Raw genomic sequence first — 16,023 nt, forward strand, 5'->3', positions numbered from 1 at the left:
GCCTCTGTCTTCTGTTGCTTTGGTAGATGGGCACCTCTCGCACACCCAGGCTTCCTCTGCAAGCCATTCCGGGAGGATGGCTGGGCGGTTCCACTGGAGCACTGAGTGGTCACCAAGACCCAAAGCAGGATGGGGCAGACTCTGAAAAGGCCCCTAGCCCCTTCCCGGACCTCATTATCTGGTCTCATCACCCTTTCCTGCTGCTCACCGTGGACCAGCTGCTTATCCAGGCAACATTTCAGGGTGGAGAATTCACAGCAGTGTAGTGGGATGGAGTTCAGGGCTATAAAGAGTGTTGGGGTCCAGGATCCTAGGAGGGGGCCCAGGACTGCAGGCTGGGAACTTTTGGTCAGCATGCCGAACTCCTGCCTTGCACACCAGCAGTGGGATTTTGAGCAAGAGACACTGTCCCACCCAGCACATCTTAGGGCCCAGCGGGGCTGAAAGGTCCATCCGGGAAGGCCAGGCTGCCTGGGATGAGGTGGCAGCTCCAGGAGAAAACCTCCTCTCGGGCTTTGCCACTCCAGGACTGGCCCTTTAAACCGGAGACCATGATGTCACTATAGACAGCAAGGGACGGGAGGGGGACTGCAGGCCTGAGGATGGACTGCATTTCCCAGCAGCCTTGAGTGCACCACACCCCTCCCAGCAAGCACTGACTCATCGAAGACTTTTAACTAGTCCAGTGCTGGTTTCCAAGGGGTTTCTGAAGTGTCTCTTGGTTCTGGGGTGAGGGTGAGGTTCCTAGGGGGATGGCCTAGGGCATAGAAGGCCCAGGCCAAATCTGTGGGCCTGGCATAGCTGGCTGCGACTCCTTCCTGTCAGTGTCCTGGCATCACCCCACTTTTCTGGTGCAAACTCCTAAGCCCTCCTCTTTCGCTGTTCTGCCTCCCTTCCAGAATCCACGCTTCCCGCCCCCAGCTAGAGCCCATCCCACTCTGCTCTCTGGCTTCAAAAGCTTCGGCCTTCACCCCAGAGTCTGCCCTCAAGGGTGTCCCCTTTGGTCTGGCAGCTCACTTTAAACGGCACGGGGACTACATCTCCCAGCGGCCCCAGGCCTTCCTGACGCAGCCCCCACTTTCAGCCCGCGGGGAGGTGCGGGCCGGGCGGGGGGAGGTGACTTGATGTCATCCTGAGCAGCTGGGCGGCGGGTGCCGGTGCGCACGGAGCCGAGCCGGGGCTCCCGCTGCGCTGCACCGCGCTGGGTCGGAGTCCCAGGACTTCAGCGGAGATCCGCGCGCTGCGAAGGCCGGTGCAGAGCCCGCCGAGCGCCCGGTCCCGGCCCGGGGCTGAGTTGGGGGCATGCTCCAGCCCCCCCGGAGCCCGGGAGAGAACCCAGGAGCGCCGCCGCCCAGCCCCAGCGCCCCGAGCGGAACCGCTACGAAGGGGCCCTGAACGGCTGTCGCCCTCCCCACGGGCAGCCCCCGCGGGTTGGCGACCGAAGTCTGGGTTTCCGAGAAGTGAGTGTCCCCCACCCCATGAGGTTTGGGGGGCCAGGAAGGAGGAGCTGAGGTGGGGGAGGGTGCCGGGTTCTAGGAGCGGGGTGGCATCGGGACAGCACCTCCAGTCTTGGGGTTGTCCCAAGAGGCCGGGGTTAGTGGAGCAGCGATGCGTTCCGTTCTGAAAAGGGCAGGGATGACGATCGGGGCTCCATTCTGAGTCGGGGCTGGCTTGGGGGATAGGCCCTATTCTGGGAGGGGTTGTTTTGGAGCCTTTCTGTCTGAGAGAAAGGAGGAACATGTCCAGGATGGGAGGGGGCTGCACCCCTATTTTAGGGTCTGGGCAAGGATAGGAGGGAAAAGACCTGGCGCTCCACACAGCCTGCCGGCTCTCCTGAGGAAATGACGGGCTTTCTCTGTCTCTTTCTTGCTGACCTTTCTGCCTGACTTCGTTTTCAAAAGAGCCAGGGTGGGAACCCTAACTGGACTCTTCAGGACCCCTAGGAAGGATCTGAGGCCTGAGCCATCCTCCTTTCTACCCTGCCTGCCCCCCAGGACTGGGCAGTTGCCGGAGGCCCTGGGGGGGGGGCCCAGGACTGTGGTTGTGCCCCCCCCCCCCACGACCGGACAGGATGGGACCAAGTTAGTGTGTCCAGTCTCACCCAGCACCTCCCAGGCCCAGAGAGAACCCCCGGGGCTCTGAAAGCTTGACCTGCCGCCTGACCGCCATGGAGACGAAGCTGCCCCCTGCAAGCACCCCCACCAGCCCCTCCTCCCCCGGGCTGTCGCCTGTGCCCCCACCCGACAAGGTGGACGGCTTCTCCCGCCGTTCGCTCCGCAGAGCCCGGCCCCGGCGCTCCCACAGCTCCTCTCAGTTCCGCTATCAGAGCAACCAGCAGGAGCTCACGCCGCTGCCCCTGCTCAAAGGTGAGCTGGCTGTGGCCACCAGGGAAACCGAGCCCCCGAGGGGACCAGCAGGGCCGTGGGGTGGGGTGGGAGGCAGCAGGCAACTGCCAAGAGAGAGTTTGGATACCCCTCCAGGCTAGGTTCTACGCCATCAGAACTGACCCCAGCCCTCCAGCCCTCTCTGCTGACGCATGGCCTGACTGGCCTGTCATCCTTGGAGGTGGGACATCCGAAGGTGGCGCCACCCTAGGGGCAGACCAGGGCCAAGGGTGGGGCCCATAGCCTGGGTTCCAGGGGCCACTATCAGCCCAGCCAGCTGCCGGATCCCTGGAGCAGGCTCTTGGCAGGGTTCCCTGGGATCACCACGTAGCTCCCTTCCCCAGCCCTGGGCCACAGGGGCCAGACTGGCCAAGCCTGAGGACACCATAGAGATCCTTGGCCCTGAACCCCTCCCCATTTCTGGCCCTTAGAACAGGGTGCCACCTGAGAGGGAGGCAGCAGCTGTTTGGGGCACCTGTGGAAAGCCTCTGCATCCAGGATTTGTGATCTCGTTTTAAAAATCGGGCCACTGTACTCTCTGAGCCTGGATTAGGAGGAAGAAAAGCAACCCTCAACCCCCTGCAATGGAGGAAGGGACAGTAGTTGTCTGCTGTCTGCAAGGAGCAGGAGATGGCACAAGAGCATGGGGGCTGGGGGCAGCAGAGACTGCCCTGGAGATTAGGAGGGTCTGTCCCACCCAGAGCTGGGGCAGCGGGGGGAGCTGGGGTTCAGGCTCAGGATGCCCTCCCCTCCCCAGATGTGCCAGCTTCTGAGCTGCACGAGCTGCTGAGCCGGAAGCTGGCCCAGTGTGGGGTGATGTTTGACTTCTTGGACTGTGTGGCTGACCTCAAGGGGAAGGAGGTGAAGCGGGCGGCCCTCAACGAGCTGGTGGAGTGTGTGGGGAGTACCCGGGGTGTCCTCATCGAGCCCGTCTACCCAGACATTATCCGCATGGTAAGCACCTGCCACCCAGGCTCCGAGGGTCAGCCAAGAGGGTGTGTGAGCCCCGTGACCTGTCCACAGGACCCCTGCGTGGAGAATAACCCTGCACTCATCGGCTTGGCCTTAGTCCACGTCCTCCTTCCCTGTGACCCGCTGCTGCCCGACACCCACTGAATGCCTCCGGGCCTGCCCCACCTTCACACCTTTGCTTATACTTGCCTGAGGCCTGGAGTGCTCTACCCCACACCCCTTACCATCCGTGGCCTGGCTCAGGTGCTGCCTCTGCCGAGAAGCTGCTCTCAATGCCCAAGCTGGAAATCTCTCTTTTCCTGCCCGTAGACCTCACAGCTTCCGACCTTGTTCTCCCCACTGGATTGCACCTGCCTAGAAGGCAGGGATGTGTCCCATTCACCCTTGGGTTCCCAGTCCCTGGCCCAGGTCTTGCACGAACTAGGCGTTCAGGTGATGATTGCCCAAGGAATGAACTGCTTGCTGGGGCAGGTGCTGAAATCAACCTGTTAGAACTTTGAATGAGGGCCGGGAGCAGCAGCTCACATCTGTAATCCCAGCACTTTGGGCTGAGGCGAGAGGATCACTTGAAGCAAGGGGTTCGAGACCAGCCTGACAGTGAGACTACATCACTACAAACATTAAAAAATTTGCCGGGCATGGTGGTGTGCTACTGTAGTCCAGCTACTCAGAGGGCTGAGGTGGGAGGATGGCTTGAGCCTGGGAGGTTGAGGTTGCAGTGAGTCGAGATTGCACCACTGTGCTCCAGCTTGGGCAACAGAGCAAGACCCTGTCTTGGGAAAGAAAAAAAAAGAAAGAAAGAAAGAAAGAAAGAATTTTGAATGAGGGACTCCCTGGCTTCTGGCTTCAAGGGCTTTTCCTTAATGAACCCCACCTCTGCCACTCAGATCTCAGTGAATATCTTCCGGACTTTGCCGCCCAGTGAGAACCCTGAATTTGACCCTGAAGAGGATGAGCCCAACCTTGAGCCTTCGTGGCCACACCTGCAGGTCCGAAGGGTTGGGGAAGACAGAGATCCAAGTTTCGGAAGAGATCCAAGGCATGGGGAAAGGGCCTCTTTAACCCCTAGACAGGTGGATGAGGGCCATAGGGTGGAATGAGTGGGTGAGGCTGTTACTGAACTCACCTTTTTGTCTGTCCCCCTCCCCCAGCTGGTATATGAGTTTTTCCTGCGTTTCTTGGAGAGCCCAGACTTCCAGCCCTCCGTGGCCAAGAGATATGTGGATCAAAAGTTTGTCCTGATGGTGAAGTGGGGAGCCCAGGCTGGGTGGTACCACAAGGCAGGGGCAGGCTCTCTGAGGGGCCAGGGATAGGATGGAAGCAACCTGGGGTGGACCTTTCCCCTGACCCTGACCCTGACTCTGGTTCCTACAGCTCCTGGAGCTATTTGACAGTGAGGACCCCCGGGAGCGTGAGTACCTCAAGACCATCCTGCACCGGGTCTACGGCAAGTTCCTGGGTCTCCGGGCCTACATCCGCAAACAGTGCAACCACATCTTCCTCCGGTGAGTGGCTGCTGCCTGCCCAGCAGAGACCTGGAGAGGGCAAGAGGGCTGTTAGAAGACTGCGGCAAAGGCCGTGTGTGGTGGCTCATGCCCGTAATGCCAGTGCTTTGAGAGGCCGAGGTGGGTGGATCACCTAAGGTGAGGAGTTTGAGACCAACCTGGCCAACATGGTAAAACCCCGTCTCTAATAAAAATACAAACATTAGCCGGGCGTGGTGGTAGGCACCTGTAATCCCAGCTACTCAGGAGGCTGAGACAAGAATTACTTGAACCCAGGAGGTGGAGTTTGCAGTGAGCCGAGATCATGCCACTGCACTCCAGCCTGGGCGACAGAGGGAGACTGCGTCTCGGAAAAAAAAAAAAAAGAAAAGGAAAGAAGAAAAAGAACACTGCTACAGCAAAAAGCAAAGGCTCCTGGGCTGCAGGGGCCCTTGTGGAACTTCTGTTTTCCAAGCCGTTTCTCAGTAACGTAATACATATTGATTATACAAAGTCTGTGAAGCCAGCAGAGAATGGGTATTTATTTCCATTTTACAGATGAGAAAGTAGAGGCCGAGAGAGATGAACTGGTTTGCAGGGACTGGGTCAGTCCGGGGGCCTAGGAGCTAAATCTTTTGACCTTTATCAAGCCATAAGGACCCAGAGAGAGGTTCTTTCTGCAAATGTGCACTGAGCACCAGCACACACTGGGCATCAAGGCTCACATGGCCTTATAGTTGAGACCATGGCTCTGAAGCAATATAGCCTACATTTGAGTTTGGTTCCAACATTTGGGTGAACTTGGGCAAATTACTTAAGTTCTCTCCTAGTTTGCTCGTCTTTAAAATGGGAATGCTGGCAGGGTGCAGTGGCTCATGCCTGTAATCCCAGCACTTTGGGAGTCGGAGGTGGGCAGATCACTTGAGATCAGGAGTTCAAGACCAGCCTGGCCACTATGGTGAAACCCGGTCTCTACTAAAAATACGAAAATTAGCTGAGTGTGGTGGTAAACACCTGTAATACCAGCTACTTGGGAGGCTGAGGCAGGAGAATCACTTGAGCCTGGGAGGTGGAGGTTGCAGTAAGGCAAGATTGCGCCACTGCACTCCTGCCTGGGCGACAGAGTGAGATTCCGTCTCAAAAAAAAAAAAAAAAAAAAGATAAGATAAAAATGGGGGTGCTGCTTGTACTAACTCAGGGACCATCATCAAGATGACATGGGGCCTTGCCTCCAAAGCACTCAGCATAGCTACTGGACTGAGGCTGGGACTCTGAAACATTAGTTGTTATTGTTTTTTGTTTGTTTGTTTGTCGCCCAGGCTGGAGTGCAGTGGCCGGATCTCAGCTCACTGCAAGCTCCGCCTCCTGGGTTTACGCCATTCTCCTGCCTCAGCCTCCCGAGTAGCTGGGACTACAGGCGCCCGCCACCTCGCCCGGCTAGTTTTTTTGTATTTTTTAGTAGAGACGGGGTTTCACCGTATTAGCCAGGATAGTCTCGATCTCCTGACCTCGTGATCCGCCCGTCTCGGCCTCCCAAAGTGCTGGGATTACAGGCTTGAGCCACCGCGCCCGGCCAGTTGTTATTGTTTTTAGCTACAAAATGGGTGAGCCATGATCCCTGTCCTCCAGTACCTTGAAGTCTGTTAGATTCCCTGCCTATTAACATTAGGGTTGTTTCATTTAACCGCCGAGTCTTGGTTTCTTCATCCGTGTGATGGATTTCATAAGCCCCATCTCCCTGGATAATTTTGAGACTTACGTGGCACAGAGTAGATGTGCCAAGTGTTTGTCATTCTCTTGGTTGACTGGCAAGAGCTTGGGACTCAGTGGCAGAGGTGGCTGGGCTGAGAAGGGCATTTCAGTGTGGGGGGCGGGGATCTCAATGGGGCCTGGTTTGGGATGTTAGGAAGGGAGCATGGCCTCTGGGTTGGGGGGAGTTGGATGAGCGTGCTGTGCGGGTGAGGGTGGGCAGGCAGGATGCCTAAGGGGGCACTGGGCCTACCCTGCTTGCTTTGAGCCCGCCTGCGTTCTTCTCTTGCAGGTTCATCTATGAGTTCGAGCACTTCAATGGTGTGGCTGAGCTGCTGGAGATCCTAGGAAGGTGATTCTCCCTGGGCCTCAACTGGAGCTCCGGATTCTGGAAGGAGGGACTGGGGCCAGGTCAACTGAGCCCTCTTCCTCTCTTCTGCCTCCTCCTCAGCATCATCAATGGCTTTGCGCTGCCCCTGAAGACGGAGCACAAGCAGTTCCTGGTTCGCGTCCTGATCCCCCTGCACTCTGTCAAGTCGCTGTCTGTCTTTCACGCCCAGGTGAGGCCCAGGCCTGGCCCCGCTGCAGCAGGAGCTCCAGACAGTCAGGGTTGCCAGTGGGTCCTGGAGGTCAGATCCTCCAGGGATCCTATCTCACCATTTTTGTTTTTATAATTCTGTTCCATTTACCTTAGAGAATTCCCACTGGCGCTTTAAGGCTAACCTCAGGTATCAGCTCTGTGAGGCCAGGCTTTTCTTCTCTATCCTCCCTTGGCAGAATGAAATTCTCCTCCCTCCATATTCCCAAAGATTTGGATACACAAATCTATTATGGGAGATTTTGATACACAAATTGTTTTTTTGAGACAAAACCCTACTCTGTTGCCTAGGCTGGAGAGGAGTGGTACGAACATGGCTCACTGAATCCTCTACCTCCTGGGCTCAAGCAGTCCTCCCTCCTCAGCCTCCCGAGTAGCTGGGACCACAGATGTATGCCACATGCCTGGCTAATTAAAGAAAAAAGTTTTTTGTAGAGACAGTGTCTTGCTATGTTACCTAGGCTGGTCTCAAACTCCTGGGCTCAAGTGATTCTGCCGCCTCAGCCTCCCAAAGTGCTTGGGCTTACAGGCGTGAGCCACCACACTAGCCATATTATGGAACCTTTTGCAAAATTTATAAAGATGAGTTTGTTGACCGTCCCCCCTCCCCGTGAGATCATAGTGAGATCATAGTTGTATTCCCAGCACACTGAGTGTGATGCCTGGTACATCCTAGACAGGTGATAAATGCTTGGTGAATAAGAAAGTAACAGGCCGTGGGGGAGCAGTGTCTGGCATTCTGTCCTGGGCAGCAAGTCCTTGGCACCTGATGCCTTCCTGACCCATCTTCCTTCTGTCCACCTCTGCCCCCTTGCAGCTGGCATACTGTGTGGTGCAGTTCCTGGAGAAGGATGCCACTCTGACGGAGCACGTGAGTACCTCTGGGGGCTAAGGCAGCCTCTCACCTCCGCAGGCGTGACTCCTCTCTGTCTTACCTCCCACAGGTGATCCGGGGGCTGCTCAAATACTGGCCAAAAACCTGCACCCAGAAGGAGGTATGAAGAAGGGCTTTGATGCCCACCAGAGGGAGGCTGGGAGGGCTCGGCCTCTAGAAGGCAGTCAGGTGTGTGTATGTGTAGGGGGAGATGTGAGCTGCTGCCCCTCTGTCCCTACTCCCCTCCCCACCCCACCCAGGTGATGTTTCTGGGGGAGATGGAAGAGATTCTTGATGTCATCGAGCCCTCCCAGTTTGTGAAGATCCAGGAGCCCCTTTTTAAGCAGGTGGCTCGCTGTGTTTCCAGCCCCCATTTCCAGGTATGAGGCAGGACAGGCGGGGATGGGAGCAGGGCTGGCCTGGAAAGGTTGGGTAGCTGACCTAATACAGCTCCCTTTGCCCTCAGTTTCTCCTCCAATCCCGGGTCTGGTAATGGGGAGATGCCGGACTTAGGGTCAGGAGACCTAGGGTGAAGCCTCCGACCTGCCCTCCACTGGCTGAGGGGCCTTGAGCAAATCACTGCGCCACTCTGATTCTGATTAAGCTTCTGCAGCTGTAAAATGGGCCAACAACCTCTTCACAGGGTGGGGATGAGGATGGAAGAGATTGTGAGTGTAAACATGTTTGGTAAACTGAAGTGTGCTCCATAATGGGATGGAGGACTGTTACCGCTTTTCCCCTTTTGCTAGTGGCCTTAGATTTCATTAGACTCGCTTTGGGATGCAGCCAGGCTTCCCCACGTCATCCCAGCTAACTCTAACTCATGTTCTGCTGCAGGCACGTGCAGACTTCCTCTCGTTCTTATGGGTCATAACCCAGTGGAAGTCAAGTCTTCCTCACAGTGATTCTGGCCCTTCGGTTCATTAAACACCTGAAAGTCTAGTATCTCATTGGATTCTTATAACATCCTGTGGACATAGGTATTATTAGCCCATTTTACAGATGAGAAAACTGAGGCTGGGAGGTTAAATGCCTCTCCCAAGGTCACGTGGCGTAGTAGAGTCTGTAGTGGTTAGGATTCCCCCGCAGCATTGGATTCCATATCTAATGCTCTTTTCCCTTCAACACTGTTGCTTCCTCCAGGGCTCAGATGAGCCTTGAAGGTGGGGTGTGTGAAGGTCAGGGGGCCTGGGCATTGAGGTAGTGATGGACACCAGACCTTGCACACAGAGAGAAGCCACTGCCCTCACTCTGCCATCTTGTCTGCCCCAGGTTGCAGAGCGGGCTCTGTATTTCTGGAACAATGAGTATATCCTAAGCCTCATTGAGGACAACTGCCACACTGTGCTGCCTGCCGTGTTTGGGACCCTCTACCAAGTCTCCAAGGAGCACTGGAACCAGTGAGTGCCAGGCCGTGACCTAACTCACAGAAACTGGGACCAGGGCCAGCCAGTCCAGACCCTAGGGTTACTCCTAGCTGGAGAGTATCAGAGAAAGCGTCAAAAGATGGCCCAAGGGTGGTGAAAAGGACAGGGAAGTGGGCAGTGCTTGTGTTCAGGGTGGAATGCTGCATGTGAAGGGCAGGGAAAGGGAGAGGTGGGCAAACCAAAGCTATTTCATCTCCTCGTCCCTCCTTGACCCTGCCAAGAACCATCGTATCGCTGATCTACAATGTGCTCAAGACCTTCATGGAGATGAATGGGAAGCTGTTTGATGAGCTCACGGCCTCCTACAAGCTGGAAAAGCAGCAGTGAGTGTTGGGGGCTGGGCATGGGGGAAGGGAGAAGAGCAGGGAGGAATCAGACCCCCATGACTGGAGGGAACGTGAGGACCACCCCGAACCCTATCTGATCAGACGTGCAAGACTCTGCGTGCTCCTGCCATCCTATGCCTGTCTGCCCCTGTGTCCTCCCATCATTCTTCGAGTAGCTCGGACTTGTTCTGAATCCCTGTAGCTTCCTACAGAAGCCAGAACCACTCAGAGCCCCACCCATCGTCTTCTCCGTGACTGCAGGCTGGGATCTGTCTCTCTCTGCTCTCTTCCCTCAGCAGAGGGTTTTTATGGAGTCACAGAACAAAAATGGTTCCACGCCTTCCCATTGCCGCTGGGGTGGTAGTGAGGGAGTCTGGACTGTGGGGGGCCCCAGGAAAGGGAGCTGCCTCACCCTCTCTCCCCAGGGAGCAGCAGAAGGCCCAGGAGCGTCAGGAGTTATGGCAAGGTCTGGAGGAACTGCGGCTACGCCGGCTACAGGGGACCCAGGGGGCCAAGGAGGCCCCTCTCCAGCGGCTTACACCCCAGGTGGCCACCAGTGGGGGTCAGAGCTAGACAGCACCTCAGAAGGGGAGAAGCTAACCCAGAGCTGTCAGTCCCTCTATCCCTTCTCCTGTCCAGGGGCCCAGAGAGAAACACACGTACCCCTGGCCTTGCCAGAGTGGCTTCTGAGGACTCCCTGCCCAGCCCAGCTTTCACTGGGGGGAGACGAGGAGAGGCAATGGTGGTCTTGGCAACAGAATGCTCAGCCCCTCGCGGCAGGACTTGACAAGGGCAAGCTTGACCAGGAAGCTGCCATCAGGGATCTTCCCCTGCCCCACAAAGCTGGGCTCCGGGCTGCAGGCGGGCTCCCACCCTCTGCTCCTGGCCTTGGGCAAGGGCACTCAGCGCCTCGCCTGCCCCTGCCTCTGCCAGCGTGAGGTCCTTCCTCATCCCCACCATGGGGTCCATGGTCTATTTATTCTCGCCCAGCTCACCCTCTACACAGACACTGTCCTGGGTGCACACTCCTCCCCTCCCTTGCTGTGTACTTCCTTGTCCCCTTTTTATTTATTGGGCGGGGGAGGGTGAGGGCACAGGCAAGAAGAGATTCACAGTGTCCTGGGGTAAGGGGGGGTCACAGTAATCATGGTCTACCCCTCTTTCCCTGGCTGTGGGTAGACTTAATAAAGAGAGAAACTCAAGAACTGGTTGCTTTATTTAGGGGTAAGGGCAAAGAGGGAAGTAAAATGATAAAGATTGGTTTAGAAGGGCCAGGCAAAGGCAGGGAAGAAAGCAGAAACTCCCCTCTTCTCAGGTGACAGTCACGAAATCTTACAAAGGGTCAAAGCTGGAACAACCCTCCCTTATTTAAAAAAATTCCATAGCAAGTGACCAGCAGGGTTGGAGCTCCTTCCAGTTTTTGAAGCTCGAACACAGGTTTCCCCCACCAGAATGTCAAGTCCTGTGACCCAGGGGAGGAAGGAGGGGAGAGGATGGGCTAGTAGCGAGAGAGGCGACACATGTCACACTGGCAGGCCCGGGCAGTGAAGATCTCGAGCTCCTCCCTCCGGCTCCCCACACACTGCAGCTGTACTCTGACCTGCGGGAGGGGGGAGTCTGTGCTGCAGTCCCCTTTCTCAGGGCTGTCTTAGATCTCCGTCTCCCGAGTCTTCCCCCAACCCCAACGTCCATCCATCGGGCTCGGGCCCTCCTCACCTTCTTCAGGCCACTGATGGTGCAGCACTGAGAGACGGAGGTGATGTTGTGTCGGTAGCCACTGGCCACCAGCACAGAGTACCGAGAAGGGAAGGCGCTGGACTCACAGTGACCCACACAGGCCTGTGCCATGTGGGAGCCCTGGCAGGTGCCTTGGCGGTCACTTCGCACTGTCACATTGAAGGCTAGAGGGAGACAGGCAAGCAGTAGACGGCGCCTCTGCCAAGGTTTGCCTCGCCCCAGCTCCTGTTGCCTGTGCCTCAGTGTGGGGCCCTCTAGGGTACTGCTTGCCCCACCGTCCACTCTATCAGCTCTTTGCTCCCACCCAGAACCTCCACTTCTCCTAGCCATCTGCTGCCAGAGGTACTCACGGTGCAAGTGGCAGCCTGGGATGACTGCCTCCTGGCCGCAGGCTTCAGTGACTGCCAGGACCAGCAGACAGAGAACCAGGGTTTGAGGGGACGCCATGAGCATCTGAAACACAGTGGGGAGATGTCTCTATGTGGGTGTGCAGGTGGGATGGTGAGTTCTTTAAATACTGCATTCCAGGTGAGTGAGCCAGGGCTGGCTGGTCTGATAGGTGGTGTGCCTGAGTGGTGCTGCCTTTTCCCTGTATCTACCTTTGTGTGTGTGTGTATGGGTGTGAGTGTGAGCAGCTGTCTCTGGAAAGGACCTGTGTGTCAGCCCTCTGTGCAGTGATTCTCCCTTCCCTGGAATTTCCTTCGCCAACTGGAGCGCAAACATCTTCCTCCCTCCACCTGCCCCATCTTGGCCTGCAGGGCCCTTGTCCACATTCCCAGACCCTCCCCAGAGCGCCTCCTGCCTCAGCGAGCTCACCACTTCCTAGGCCCAGGAACAGAGCGGCTTGCAGTTTTCCTGTCCCTCCTGCTGGTCTCCAGACTGTTGCTGGCTCTCCAGGCTTTATTTGCCAGCATTTTGGAGCCACGCCCTCTTGGAGATCGGCTTTCAAGCCAGCCTCCTCTGCCTGAAGCCTCAGAGCGATCCCACCTGGGGATCTTGCTCTTTGAGGTGTGGTCCTTGGAGAGCAGCTCCTGCTGCTTTCTGCTTCTTTCTGTCCAAAAAGCTACCCACAGTCCAGGCCTGGAGAAGTCAGATGTGGAGAGAAGCCTAGGAGCTGGTGGAGTGTGCAGCATGTGTGCAGTTGACGACAGAGGGGTCAAGACTCTTGGCTGAGTTGTGGGCACCTGGGTTCTCTTTGCTCTGTGACCTTGGACAGAACACTTCCCTGTTCAGGGCCTCATCACTCCTAACTTTATTATTGTTTATTACTATCATTTTCAGAGGGTCTGGCTCTGTCACCCAGGCTGGAGTGTGGTGGTGTTATCTCGGCTCACTGCAACCTCCACCTCCCAGCCTCCCAGGCTCAAGCCATCCTCCCCCTTAGCCTTCGGAGTAGCTGGGACCACAGGTGCACCACTAGGACCAGCTAACTTTTGTATTTTTTTGTAGAGATGGGATTTTACCATGTTGCCCACGGTGGTCTTGAACTGCTAAGCTCAAGTGATCCGCCTGCCTAGGCCTCCCAAAGGGCTGGAATTACAGGCATGAAACACTGTGCCTGGCCACACCCCTAATTTTAAAACCACTAAACTCAGCCCTGCTTGCCTTTTTCTAACGCAAAGGAAAGGGACTGGGGAAGGAGATTCTTAGGGCCAAGGGAAATTATACCAGTGGAGGTCTCCTGAGATGTGCTTGGTGGCAGGGCCGGGGGGTTGGGCTGCTGTCTGTTTCAGAGCTGCATGGCCACGGTGTCAGTGGGTGATTCTCATCCTGTGCTACAGAGTGCCATTCTGAGCTGGAGTGCTTCCCTAGCCCTGGAATAACAGGGACCTGACTCCTGAAAGGGCCTCAACTCATCAACCCCAGCAAAGCTGATCGATTTGTCCAGCTCTGGTTTTATAGATGAGGCAACTAAGGCTTAAGGAAGGAAAGTTACTAAAAGTCACCCAGCTGGGTAATGTCAGGGCTGATTTCAAATTCAAATCTGCTGTCCATCCATGGTGCTAAACTACATTTGAGCAAGAATGTGGCAAGTTGGAGAAAGACCCCTAGGCAGCAGTGGCCAGAGGGGTTGGGGCAGGGTGGGGAGCCAAAGGAAGCCTGTGGTGATTCTGGGCAGCCCCCTTCGCGGTCATTGCCTCACTGACCTGCTCGGAAAGAGCAGGGCCAGTCACAGACTGCCAGAGCTAGAAGGCACTTTATAACTCACCAAATCCTACCCCCGCATTTTCTGGATGAGAAAATAAGAGCTCAGCGGAAAACAACTTCCCAAAGCTTCACTGTAAGCTAGTCAGAGTCAGGGTGGGCACTCAGCTGTGCTTCTTAGCAGCTTTGTAAAGCAGGCCATGCTTGGGACAGTCCAGTAAAGGCTGTAAACACAATTTGAGAGGAATTGATGTTACTAATGTCACTAATCCTTAAATTCCCACACCCTGTGGTTTCCCCATCAGCCCCCATCCCCTCAAGTCCTGGGTCCTCGATTGCCAGGTCCTCCGCAGCAGTCCATCTCTTCTCTTCTCCCCGCCAAGGATGCTGGCAGCATAGCAACAGGTTGCAGCGGGAACTCAGCAGTTCAGCCCCTACTCTCCCACTCATGAGGGGCACCCTCTGGCATGTGACAGATGATGACTTCTGTATAAAGCATTTGGGTGACGAGGCTCATTACCTTATGAGGTAGCCCATTCTAATATTGGACATCTCTAACAAGTAAAAAGTGACTCCTTTGTTGTGAGCTAAAATGAGTTTCCATACATTTCCATAGATCATTTTGGTTCTCCACGGCCACACAAGGCTAAAGTGTCTGTTACAGATCAGTCCTTTAGTTGAAGGCAGCTCAGGTGCCCAGGCTTTCTCCAGGGGTGCCAACCTGGATTGACTTCCAGTTAATCTGATAAACGAATCTGCATTACTGTCAAACAGTTAGAGGGATAGAGAGGTGGGAAACATTTTGTCTACGGAGAGGCTACCATTTGGGGCCAAACTGGAACCGGGGAAGAGGTCTCTTGGGTGAGCAGGGCTCAGGACAGTGAGTCTTGAAAGACCCCATTCCCTAACCTCTGGCACAGAGTCACCTATCCAAAGTGATCCTGTGAACAGTAACCAGGTAGACCTAGGGAAGTTTCATGCATTTTCTCTCTATCTTGAGGGAAGAATTTGTTCTCTCTTACTCTATTCCACTAAATTCAATCAATAACTCTTCATAAATAATTTATTGTCATTAGGATCCTAAGTGCTGAAGACAAAAGGCCTAAACGGGCCCTCCGGACATGAACATTTTAGAAAGTTCCATTCTTAATGTTTTAAATCGGAAAAAAAATATATAAAGGGGCAAAGGACAGGATAAAACCACAGAGGACTCAGCATGGGGACCTCATTCTCCATGACTGAAGTGTGATAAGAAAAGGAAAGAGTTGGAGGAAGAATGATTCGGGAGGAGTCACTGCAAGAGATGATCCTCTTTCCAGCGCTGCATTTGGAAGGCTCAAGAGTGGCTGCTCTTCCTGAAGAAATATCGAAATGGGAAGAGAGAGCTGCAAGAATGAGAACAGAGTAGGCTGAGGCTCTATGAGGTCTCCTTCCCTTCTCCCCATTTCCCATTAGTGCTTCACTAGCTAGGGCATTTTTGCTCTGGGGAACCATTGAATGGAGATTCAAGACTGGAATAGCATTTGAAAAGGTACCCAAATTAGATTATACTCAGGAGGGGGAATAAAACAAAAGAATTGCAATGGGATGGCAGAGAGAGAGAGAGAGAGACATTTGCTAACTGTCCTCTGCAAACACAACCTAGATTCAGAGGGGAGAATGGAAATATTTTGTAACCAAATCATCTGAATGGCTCAAGTAAACTAAGAATAGACTTTGTTCAAATTAGTGTTTTTGTTTGTTTGTTTTGAGACGGAGTCTCACTCTGTCACCCAGGCTGGAGTGCAGTGGCACGATCTCAGCTCACTGCAAGCTCCACCTCCCGGGTTAAAGCAAGTCTCCTGCCTCAGCACCCCCTAGTAGCTGGGATTACAGGAACGTGCCATCTCACCCGGCTAATTTTATCTTATTTTATTTTTTTAATCTCGGCTCACTGCAACGTCTACCTCTCAGGTTCAAGCAATTCTCCTGCCTCAGCCTCCCTCCCAAGTAGCTGGGATTACAGGCATGTGCCACCATGCCTGCCTAATTTTGTATTTTTAGTAGAAACGGGGTTTCACCATGTTGGCCAGGTTGGTCTTGAACTCCTGACCTCAAGTGATCCGCCCACCTCGGCCTCCCAAGGTACTGGGATTACAGGCATGAGCCACCACGCCTGGCCCAAGTTAATGTTTATGGAGCTTGGCTTTATCCTGGACACATCAGGGTGGAGGTGGGTTGTGTAAAAATAAGTAAGACACAGTCTTTATTAAATGCACAATTAGGGCTTTTGTTCTCAATCTCATTTCCATTGTCTATCTTAGACATAAGTGAGAAGCCTCTGTGAG

General features: G+C 54.9%; 3 protein-coding genes across 12 annotated transcripts in view; 1 reads left to right on the forward strand and 2 right to left on the reverse strand.

Moving 5' to 3' along the window:
- Positions 1-672: 672 nt before the first annotated feature.
- Positions 673-11,016, forward strand: PPP2R5B (protein phosphatase 2 regulatory subunit B'beta). Of its 4 annotated transcripts, none has more exons than XM_031652767.1 (14): positions 673-1,460; positions 1,902-2,366; positions 3,142-3,338; positions 4,244-4,345; positions 4,508-4,600; positions 4,731-4,861; positions 6,882-6,941; positions 7,041-7,149; positions 8,005-8,058; positions 8,132-8,182; positions 8,322-8,441; positions 9,334-9,461; positions 9,710-9,811; positions 10,240-11,016. In XM_031652767.1, the coding sequence occupies exons 2-14, from the start codon at positions 2,168-2,170 to the stop codon at positions 10,385-10,387; spliced, it is 1,494 nt and encodes a 497-aa protein (XP_031508627.1). In that variant the 5' UTR covers positions 673-1,460; positions 1,902-2,167; the 3' UTR covers positions 10,388-11,016.
- On the reverse strand, positions 11,012-12,484 carry GPHA2 (glycoprotein hormone subunit alpha 2). Of its 2 annotated transcripts, XM_021925327.1 has the most exons (4): positions 12,368-12,484; positions 11,902-12,004; positions 11,531-11,715; positions 11,012-11,414 (listed from the first exon to the last, which is right to left on the reverse strand). In XM_021925327.1, exons 2-4 carry the CDS (start codon positions 12,002-12,004, stop codon positions 11,313-11,315), a joined length of 390 nt encoding a protein of 129 aa, XP_021781019.1. In that variant the 5' UTR covers positions 12,368-12,484; the 3' UTR covers positions 11,012-11,312. The 2 variants fall into 2 exon arrangements, with proteins under 2 accessions (XP_021781019.1, NP_001162476.1); NM_001169005.1 differs by lacking the exon at positions 12,368-12,484 and having other exon boundaries at positions 11,313-11,414.
- A 162-nt stretch (positions 12,485-12,646) lies between these two features.
- Positions 12,647-16,023, reverse strand: part of MAJIN (membrane anchored junction protein) — a 39,225-nt gene continuing 35,848 nt past the window's right edge. For 3 of the 6 annotated variants that reach the window (XM_021925605.2, XM_017948288.3, XM_021925604.2), the window contains one exon: positions 14,742-15,081. Coding sequence is in view for 3 of the 6 variants with exons in the window: in XM_017948288.3 (XP_017803777.1) it covers positions 15,033-15,081 (49 nt within the window). In the remaining 3 variants the exon portion in view is untranslated. Of the gene's footprint in view, positions 12,759-13,505; positions 13,921-14,741; positions 15,082-16,023 lie in introns of those variants that run through there. The other 3 variants (XR_002516944.2, XM_021925606.2, XM_021925603.2) reach the window with 3 other exon arrangements.

The sequence above is a fragment of the Papio anubis genome, chromosome 12 (assembly GCF_008728515.1).
Source record: "Papio anubis isolate 15944 chromosome 12, Panubis1.0, whole genome shotgun sequence".
Lineage (NCBI taxonomy): Eukaryota > Metazoa > Chordata > Mammalia > Primates > Cercopithecidae > Papio > Papio anubis.